Source organism: Littorina saxatilis, linkage group LG3 (genome assembly GCF_037325665.1).
Source record: "Littorina saxatilis isolate snail1 linkage group LG3, US_GU_Lsax_2.0, whole genome shotgun sequence".
In the NCBI taxonomy this organism is placed as follows: domain Eukaryota; kingdom Metazoa; phylum Mollusca; class Gastropoda; order Littorinimorpha; family Littorinidae; genus Littorina; species Littorina saxatilis.
In genome coordinates, this window is record NC_090247.1 from 71,720,385 (window position 1) to 71,731,481 (window position 11,097).

The window sequence follows — 11,097 nt, forward strand, 5'->3', positions numbered from 1 at the left end:
GTATTTTCGCCTTATGCGACTTGTTCTTTATTTTTCTCTCTGTTAATTCACCAGTGGCTATGTAACATGTGTTACAGAATTGCACCAGGGCAGTGTAAGGGTTAAGTTCTTGTATCACACACACATATCTTCTCTCTCCCCAGCTTACCAACACACTCTCCCTCACACACACACACACACACACTCACACACACTCACACACACACACACACACACACACACACACACACACACACTCACACACACACACACACAAACACACACACACATACACACTCACACACACACACACTCACACACACACACACACACTCACACACACACACACACACACACTCTCTCTCTCTCTGCCTAACATGCACACATATCCACACACATCAAAGCAAAATGGCAGCACTTTGATTTAATTTGACACAATGACTTTACATGCAACTGAGGAAATAAAGTCAGTCACCATGGGACAAAGCGAGCATTGCTGGAACATTTGCATACCATGATAGTCCTTAATTATAACCAACATTAGTAACACTGTCACAGTATTTATCCATAAATCAATATAATTGGCACCAAAAATAAAAACAGTGCAGATCTGTGCTGTGATCTGAAAGAAAGTTAACGTAACGAATTTGAAAAAAAAAAGTTTTTAACAAAATACAAGAAATACAGAAATAAGGATTAATTTTTTTTTTTAAATAATAATAAAAACCCAGTGCAGGTCCTATGATCAGAAAGAAGATAATCGAAAGACAAACTGTTTGAAAAATACAAAAAACACAGAAATAAAGCAAGAGTGCATACCACATGATAATTCAATCAATCAATCAATCAATGAGTCTTATATCGCGCATATTCCGTGGGTACAGTTCTAGGCGCTCTGCAGTGATGCCGTGTGAGATGAAATTTTATACGGCCAGTAGATTGCAGCCATTTCGGCGCATATTTACCTTTCACGGCCTATTATTCCAAGTCACACGGGTATAGGTAGACAATTATTAACTGTGCCTAAGCAATTTTGCCAGGAAAGACCCTTTTGTCAATCGTGGGATCTTTAACGTGCACACCCAATGTAGTGTACACGGGGGGAGGTTCGGACACCGAAGAGAGTCTGCACACAAAGTTGACTCTGTGAAATAAATTTCCGCCGAACCTGGGATCGAACTCACGCTGACAGCGGCAAACTGAATACAAATCCAGCGCGCTACCAACTGAGCTATATCCCCGCCCCATTTAACATGTCTTTAAACACAGTGTTGAGGCTAAATGTATGTTGGGTATAATAATACCCATAGTAAATTGTAACACTGGATGAGATACACACAGCATCTACTGGTGGGTAAGGAACTGAGTACGGCTTAAAGATACACTCCTCCTTGCGCAAGCAATCTTTTTCACCACAGACCCAGTCAAATTAACATGGGATTGCACGCATCCTTCCATCTAGACACATACTGCAAATCAACAGCTTCCCATGCAGAGTGGAATGGTATAGCTGAATTATTCACAACTTTTTAAAGCACACTGGTGCCAATAAATATGCTAAAGTAATTCAGCAACAAATTCTTTCTCTGCAGGCTGTGATTGGTTGGCATGTAGTTTCCAATTGGATCGATTTTCTTCTCCTCACTGCTAAAGCCTGGTGGACAGACCGAGATGGTGAACAGTGGAACCTCACTTTAATGACCCACCAATTTAAGACGTCCTCTCCTACAACACCCTGCTTTCTTGGGTCTTGTGTTCGTAAGCTCTGTAAATGTACCCCCAGTTTAAGACTTCTTTTTAAGACCGATTTTTCGCAATTTACCCATATTTTAAGACTCAATCTTTTTGAAAACCTGAGTGTCTCGGATTTTATTTAGTCTTAAAAGGGGAGTTCCACTGTATATTGTCGCTTGCATGGGAAGGAAGATACCTGTAACATTGCTATTTGCTATGTGAAACCTGCATCAGCAACAACCTGTGTGGAAGGAGTTCGATTCTTACCCTTGTGTCCAGTGACACTACCAACTGAAGTCCCAAAATGGACAACCATGAATATCACATACTCACACAAAAAAAGGCGCCGTCATTATTCTTAAGTTAACAGTGGAGTCAACTCGATGGGACTGTGAAACTGACAAGAAAGTTGCATGAAAAATACTTGATCTTTCACCAAATGTGGGAAATTTCAGACCAACATTTTGGGACTAACAGCTTTCCATTCTTGTGTGTGCGTATTTGAATAATAAGCTTGTGTTAGAATGAGGGATTACCAGTAATAAAGAACTACAAAAAGTCCAAAACTCGGCAGCACGCCTCATTCTGAAAGCACGAAAACGAGATCACGCAACACCACTTCTTCACACACTGCACTGGTTACCCATTCAAGCCCGCATTGACTACAAACTGTCCACCCTCTGCTTTAACTTCTTTTCTGGCTCGTCTCCTGCTTACTTCTCTGAACTCCTCACCGTCTATTCTCCAGCAAGACAACTCCGTGCCTCTTCTGACTGTCGCATCCTCACCATTCCACACACCAAAACCAAAACATACGGACAACGCACTTTTACTTTCTGCGCACCCACACAATGGAATTGAACTCTCCCCTTTCACATCCGCCACTCTCAGTCACCCCAAGCATTCAAACGAGCACTTAAAACGCACCTCTTCAAGAAATACAACCCCTGATTTTGTTTTCTCAGTCTTGTTGATAACATGTTCTGTTTGATTAAGGGTATTCAGCTGGTATTTCCTTGTTTTCACTACCTATTTTATTCATGTTTTTATTACTTAGTTAGTGGAAGAATCTTTTGTAATGTATGTTTGATGGTGTATGCTTTTAATTAAGCGTTGCTGACTATGAATGTAGATGTAAATGCTGGTATAACTGTGTTTTAAATTTTAAATGTGTCAAGCGCAAAGAGCATAATTGTAAAGTTATGATGTTGCGCTATATAAATGCTCATTTATTATTATCATTATTATCATTAATGACTAGTTTTCCTGTTGTTCAAAGACAAAAATCAACAGAAAATAATCCATCTTCCTATTCAATCAACGCTATGCTGTCTTCCAGATCAGCTATCATAACAATCAAACGAGTCTCAGTTTCTTGTGGGACATTCCACGTCAACAATTTTGCATTTGCAGCCAATTTTATAGAATAAGTCAAACATATAACTCAAAATGTGCTTAGTGAAATTCCTTTCATATTTTAAATAACATACAAATAAATCCCCCATTTTAAAGAATTAGTAAAGCCAATGAATCAAAAATGTGCCAACTGGAATTCCTTTCACTGTGTGCTTCAGAGATATGCAAACCAAAAAATAAATATACAATAGAATAAATTGTGGTAGTTTTTCAGTCCGTAATCGTGATTCACACAACAGAGAAAACAAACTTCACACACTTACAAACAATCTGCATGAAACAAAAAATGTGTAAATAAGGCTACAAGTTGACAAGAGACAACTTAGTGATCAAATATTGCACGGGTGCAAAAATAATGTTAACAGAAAAAAGGTGTAAAATAAGACCATAAAAACTCAAAGCACCTGTATCACAAGCATTTTGATCGTTGACAATCTCCATATAATAATGTTCATTATTTGTATATATATGATAAGTACAAACAGCGAATTACAAACAGGGGCTTAAGCACAATTAACTTCAGGGTAAAGAGACTAGAGAGCGAGTGAGGGGAAAGACTGAAAAGTTACCGTGGAAAAAGATGACTTATCAGGGAAACTTACAGACAATAAAACAAAGAGGTCTGAACAAAACAACACGGACACTCACAAGTAACGCCAAAACATAACATCAGCTGTCCAAATACAGTACAACCAAACAAATGATTGTTAACAACGGTACATTTCAGAGTATAATTTTGTACTGTCTGTAGAATGCAGACGAACGTTCTAATAAAGTATAGTAATCTTCTACTCTTAGATTAATCATAAGAAATAAGAATTCACAAGTCAAACCAAAAATGGTAATTAAGCCCCTCAATTGCCTGTACCAACCTAAAAACAAACAGATATCAATTAGAATATCAGCTAGGTTAGAACAAACTCTTAAAATGGAGAGAATTAAAAGGCAAATAAGCGTCATGATCATATCCAATTTTTTCTCTCTCTATGCTCTGTTGCAATATCGTCCTAAAATGCTAACTAAAAAGCACCAGAAGAAATAAAATTTACGAATTCATATTGAAAAAAAAGACAAGTCACACATGTACTAAACAAAATGTGTGTATGAATCATGGCAAGAGACATTTGGGGAAAAGACAAGTACATACACAGAAAAGGGCAGAGGTAAAATTAAGAAACCCTGCATAAAAAATTTTGTTTTTAATAAAATCATCTATTATGTCAAACTAAAAACAGGAGAAAAAAAATCACAGCAAGTAAAAACTTAAATTTGTTAAAACGTAACTCAAACAATAAAAATCAAGCACCACATATCATTGAACTACGCCAGGAACAGGTTCAAGATCTGCAATAAAACTTCATGACATGTAACATTGCTCTTGTAGCTATAAGTCAAGCAAAAATGTTGATACATGTAATCGATACAGTCCTGATTTATTGCTCACAACAAAAGCTTTCTCTTCCATAGATAAAAGTGTCTGTGTTTACAGATCAGACTTTTCGCAGCTGGCAAAGCACTTCAAAATTAATTTTTTACCACTTTTTAACTTTTTCCTCAGACGGAAACACAAGTGCTGTACTGTAGGGTAAAACCCTTCAATCTACCAGTCCGGGCCTTGCACTTTGAAAACAGCTTCTGTGGATCATAACTTAAACAGTAGCAAAACCATAACACAAGCCTTTGAATCTTCTTCTTCTGCGTTCGTGGGCTGAAACTCCCACGTACACTCGTGTTTTTTTGCACGAGTGGATTTTTACGTGTATGACCGTTTTTTACCCCGCCATTTAGGCAGCCATACGCCGTTTTCGGAGGACAAGCCTTTGAATGACACAGTACAGTTCTCACTAGACGGGCGCAGTGGCGTGGTGGTAAGACGTCGACCTCCTAATGCAGCGACCGCCTGCTGGGTTAAGAGTGGAGATTTTTCCGATCTCCCAGGTCAACTTATGCCGACCTGCAAGTGACTTAACCCCCTTCGTGTGTACACGCAAGCACAAGACCAAGTGAGCACGAAAAAGATTCTGTACTTCATGTCAGAGTTCGGTGGGTTATGGAAACACGAAAATACCCAGCATGCCTACTCTACAAAACCGGAGTGAAGCTGACTATGCTCTCAGAGTATAGTGTGGGGAACCCAAATGGGCAAACGAGCTCCCAGAAGAAGAAGAAGAAGAATGACACAGTACAGTTCTCACTAAAGGGACATGAATCGTTTGAAAATAAACTGTTCAAGAAATATAATAATTACAAACATTTCAACATCATCAAACAATTATAATATGCCTCTCATTGGCTTGTAAGTACATCAGGGAATTTAAAATTATGCACACGTGAGACAAAAGTTAAAGCTGGCTCGCGTTGATATTCAAGACAAAGACAGATAAATGGGCAGACAGAAAGCCAGAGACGGCTACGGGTGATTTGGAATGGAAATGAAAGAGTGTGAAAAGTCAAAATTGACATGCAAAATGTGTTAGAACTACAGCTGACCGGTAGAGGAGAGGAGCAGGGAAACGAGGGGGCACTGGGGATTGATGGAAGGGGATGTGTGGGAGGAGGGGTGGGAGTGGGGGGATGGGAGAGAGAGAAATAGAGGTGTTCACGTTTGGCACATTGAAGTAGTTAGGTAATTCCGATAGGTGGTACAAACATTGGTGTTCTTGTTGTTACGACTACAGCTGCAGGTGTTCAGCAGATGTAGCGCACGCATGTAAGCGCTCTATAGCCAAAGGTCTTTCGCAAATACCAGACACTTCTGAAAAGAGTCAGTACATGCATGTGTGTGTATGTGTGCGTGAATCAATGAAAGAAAGAGAGAGAGAGAGAGAGAGAGAGAGAGAGAGAGAGAGAGAGAGAGAGAGAGAGAGAGAGAGAGAGAGAGAGAGAGAGAGAGAGAGAGAGAGAGTGTGTGTGTGCAATTTCATGTACAACTTTCTGGCAAGAATAATCAATAAACAAGAATTACATGACAACATTCAATAACTAACTTATTTTGCATTCCTTTCTGTTCACTCTCAGAGCATACATATTTAACAATATATATATACCAACAAGAATCAAAATGACAGGCCTGTAGCCAAACACACTAAAAACAGTTTGATAGTTCAGAGATGAATTATCATGCTTCTTGCTCTCTCTCACCCACATACTGATGCACACTCTTTCTTGCAAATTATGAGAATTAATTCAAAATGACCTAGAATTATGAAAATGAAACTACACTACACACAGATAAGAACATGATAATCATCAAGTTGATAATGGTGAGACAGCCCATATATATATATGGTCTCCTCTATACATCCTTTCCTTAAGATTTTCCAGCCATGAGTTGGAGAGAAAAAAAATCAAATAAAAAATGATGATACATAATATTTGAAAGCTGATATCTTCACACAGGTTGGATAATTATGCAAGAAGTATAAGTAAGCTGATAATGTCAGGTAGGTCATATGTAATAATGTATCAGGTGTAGCTCAATGCCAGCCGGCTGTGCCATTTGCAAAAGTTAGCAACAAAAGTATTCTTTTCTAAATTATGACTGTACCAGGATTTAGTTGACCTTTTTGAGGGAGCGGTTATATGGCGAGTAAAAACATGTAACTGGCAAGTAGAAATGTTCATCTACTCGCCAAATGCGAGTAAAGTTGCTGAAACAAATTGTTGGTTTGGCTAGTAAAGTTTGCTCTCTGGCTAGTAAACTTTCAGAATCACTAGCCAAAGGCGAGTACACCATTTGTTGGACTTTCAGGGCTCATGATTACTACTTTTTCCTAGCAACTAACCACTATGCATATTTCTAAACTATTACAACTACAGCAGCAACTACGTAGTTTCTGTTGCAACTGACTGGATGTTGTTATTCACGGTACAGTAACAAAAAAACCGTTGATTTTCAAAAGAATCCCAAATTTCAGACTTCCTCCCTTTTAAGACTTAATTTTTGTTTTAGATGTTCGGTTGATATAACCTTTTGTAAGTTCACTTCCTGCGATTCCATTTTAAGACTCCCTCCCTTTTAAGATCATCATTATAATCATCCTCATCTCATTAATCATCCAAAATTATAAATTTGTCCTTACATCCGATTTTCTCAGATTTTCCAAGGTTGTTAAGGGCGTGCATTTCAATGTGATTAAGACTTTTAAGTATACTGATACTTAAATGGTATATATGGCATTTCAACGTTCCTACGAACTTTGGCACAAGTGTTGCATACCGTAACCCATTCACTGCTTTGAAATTCATTGCTTGCTGGAAATTTTCTTGAAGAAGAGAGGGTATGAAGAGCAAAGCATTTTAGCAGTCTTACGCAAGATAATTAGCTTTATATATTACACACTGAACAAACTTTGAATTCAACTGCAGTTCAAAAACTTGAAGGTAAAAGGTCTGCTTGAATACAACGACTATACCACCTTCAGGATACAATCAGAAGATCAAAAGTAAATGTGACTGATTTCTTTTAAATATGTAATATGTTACCATACTATCTCCTTTTGAAATAGCAGATTAATTTTCTTCAAAAGTGCCATTGATACCGCACTTTGGTTTGCAAGCAATACATATTACGGAAAGAGTGGCTGTTTCTAAAATTGCTCAACATGCATCCATGAGCTTTGAATACAAATGTAAATTAAACCAAACATTTCAAAACTGAAGTGAAGTAAAGAAAAGCATTAAAAAGAAAGAAGGACCAGCTAGACTAGTCTTTCTTCTTGAAAGATCTCAGCTTCTTCGTGTGAGTAAAGCTCTGTAAGTATAGTCTTTGAAACAATACAAACAAGTAATTTAAAGTACTGTTATTCTGACTAGACAGTATTTACATGTATCGGTGTACAATATTACTACGGCTAAATGCTACATACCGTTACGTATTAGTGATCTAATTTTATGCTCCCTCTTTATTCAGATAAAGAATATTAAAACTTACAACTCAGTCTACCCCCCCCCCCCCCCCCCACACACACACACACATATGTTTCAATGACCCCAATCTAGTTTCGCCATTAAACAGATATAAGATGCATTTGATATACTTCTTAACATAATTCTTTCAAGCGTGCATTTAAAAAACAAATGCGCATGTTAACAATATGTATGATTTCAGAACAGTTGCAGAATGTCTCAAAAACGAATACATTGTAAATCTGATTCAGTGATTGTCAATCAGATGTGATAATTAACAAAATACAAAATAAAAAGCCCACAGTCCAGAAGCCTAGAAGAAGCGATATTGTCATGAAGTATGAAATCTCCCAGCAAACCTCAAATCTTTCAAAAAGTCACCCACAGTATTCATCCTAACACTTTAATCATAACACCACTGTCAACGTCACTGCATTTCTATGCACAACAAATTGACGAAGGAATTAATTAAATCAACAGCAACCACCACTCTCTCCTTCTCCTTCGGCTAAATGCACAGTCTCCCGTGGGCGAGCGAAACCTGGTTTGACACCATCCCAACCATCTTCTAAACGAATGTGACCATCTTGGAGATGCTGGTACGTGTCTTTGGCTATCTGAGAGAAAGACTCCTCGATGTTTTGCCCTGTTTTGGCCGACGTCTCGAAAAACTTTAGTCCATGCATTTCAGCAAACCTTCGACCTTCTCTGGCGGTCACCTGCCTTCCGTCTTCTTTGTCGCTTTTGTGTCCGAGGACGAGGAATATCGCTTTGTGCGGCTCGATGTGGTTCCTGGCCTCCTCGTACCACTGTTTCAGGTTTTCGAAGGTGCTGCGTTTCGTGATGTCGTACACGATGATGACCCCGACTGAATTGCGGTAGTATGACCTTGTGATTGACCTGCAAGAGAAATGTTTACAGCTGATGATACCTGTGATTGTAAGATTGTGATAACATAAGCAACAGGGATATTTTTGGTGTCCTCAGTTGGTAAGGCCTAAAAAAAAAATAGGTGTGGTTACGGTAACCCGACCTACCCTATTTTTTGGGGCCGACCCTGTAACTTTTTATTACATTTGTCAAAAAACCACACAAAAAAACAAGAAAACGAGTGCAGAAAACGCAATGAAAGCGAAAGCGCCCGAGTCGCACACTTATTTCCCTGTCAAGTAGGTTTAATTTGTACACATTAGAAAAAAAAAGTAAAAAAAAAAAAGAGATTGGTTGCCTTCCTACCCTATTTTTTGGGCTTTGTTACCGTAACCACACCTATTATTTTTTTGGGCCTAAAACGCCAAAACACTGTCAAATCACTGAAGAATTGGTTGTCATTTTGACAAAGGGACGATTTTCAGAAATAACGGGTTTTTTTATGGGTTGTGGAAGCAAGAGCTGCTTTCCCTTGTTTCCATAGAAACACATTGTACAATATCACAAGAAGCTTGCCGCAGTGTTTCTAATTTTATGAAAAAGCAAGGAAAAACAAGGGAAAGCAACTCTTCCACAACCACTAAAAACCTGACAGTTATTTGAAGAACTTGTCTATTGCCAAAGTTTTACACCGTGGGGAAGAAGGTGATGCCAAGAATTGCAATAAAACCTGGGAACATTTTCTATACTTTTGAGTCCAGATATTTGCTAAAATTTGCTGAAGAAACTTTTATAATTATTCCTTGCAACATACATTCCTGTGTAAACAATTTTTTCAATGAGCGACAATTAAGTGGACATGTTTACCTATAACAACCAGCCTTTGCATCCGTAATTATTCTCTCTGCACATGTATTAGTGCATAGAATAACTAAGTCGTGTTGAGGATCAATAAATCTTAATTACTTTTGAACTTTAACCATGCATCTAGCCTACAACACGTAATCTAACGATCCCCGGGTTTCCCCAAACTTCTCTCTGTCTCTTCTTCTCTTTGACAACTTATCTCCTCTTATTGTACCCAGGATTGCTCAATCTCTGCCCACCTGCTAAATCATAAAGGAAATGAAAAGTCATAGTAATAGTATTACACCCTTTCCACTTGTCAAGTTTTCTATGACAACATCGGCTATTAAAACACCTGCGCAGTTATTAGTGCACACTTTTGTCCGTATTTCTCGCTGTCCTTATTTCTGAAGAATCACGTCATACATTCCTGACAAATAAAGACCTCTGGAACAGAATGTAAACAAGCTGCATTACGTGGCCATTTTGAATACATTACCAAAGCGTCCAAGAGATAAACAACGCAAAACCAAAGACAGACAAATTAGAGACACGCAGGTCATCAACGATGAATCAAGAGAAGCTCAAATATATTACCGGAATCTCTCTTGTCCTGCGGTATCCCAGATCTGCAGTTTCACACGAACACCAGGCTTGACTTCCATCAGCCGAGCGTAAAAGTCGACTCCAACAGTGGGATCACACGCATCTTCAAACTTCCCGTCTGTGAAGTAGCGTAAAATGGAAGACTTGCCAACAGTGCTGTCACCGATGAGAATAAGTCTGAATTGATATTCGAAAATTGGCTCACACATTTTCGATGCCGGTCACCTGTTTTTTTCGTCGTTAAAAAGAGATCAATACATTATCATGAATGAACTGTAGCAGTCGCCAGGATGTGCTATCGCAGGTGTAGCAAGGGACGTCACTCACATTACATATTCATGAGTTACTCCTCTTGTCCATGTGAAGAAGAAAAAATCGTCTGCATATTCAGTGGCAGAAAGTATTCCACCGGTTTTTTTGTGTTTTTTTAAAATCACAATTAATCTGTAACGATTATATACATAGCTGACGGAAACTTCAACTGCCGGATTGCCAGAATGGTGTGCCTGTATGTGTTTTTGGTTGTGTGTGTGTGTGTTGGTGTGTGTGTGTGTGCATGTGTGTGTACGTGTGCTCGTGCGTGCGTGCGTTTATGAAACTTTGCATGGGAGTTCCTCCAGATAGTGTCCAGACATGTTTGTGTGTGTGTGTGTGTGTGCGAGTGTTTTTTCTCATTTTTGTTACAAATATTTTTGATTACGTATTTTTGGGCCTTTTACAAAAGTTGAAGCGGCACTG

The 11,097-nt window shown here is 38.6% G+C and overlaps 1 protein-coding gene across 1 annotated transcript; it reads right to left on the reverse strand.

Annotated features, from left to right (window-relative positions):
• Positions 1-388: 388 nt before the first annotated feature.
• On the reverse strand, positions 389-10,671 carry LOC138963176 (ras-related protein Rab-39B-like). The gene is made up of 2 exons (XM_070335214.1): positions 10,351-10,671; positions 389-8,937 (listed from the first exon to the last, which is right to left on the reverse strand). The coding sequence occupies exons 1-2, from the start codon at positions 10,566-10,568 to the stop codon at positions 8,511-8,513; spliced, it is 645 nt and encodes a 214-aa protein (XP_070191315.1). The 5' UTR covers positions 10,569-10,671; the 3' UTR covers positions 389-8,510.
• Between the last annotated feature and the right edge of the window lie 426 nt (positions 10,672-11,097).

Bases quoted from the DNA above. Each gene is read 5' to 3' on its own strand.
- LOC138963176 (XM_070335214.1), bottom strand. From the start codon at position 10,568: ATGTGTGAGCCAATTTTCGAATATCAATTCAGACTTATTCTCATCGGT. The intron at 8,938-10,350 runs GTAATATATTTG...TTTCTCTTGCAG, and splicing joins GCAGGACAAGAGAGATTCCG to GTCAATCACAAGGTCATACT.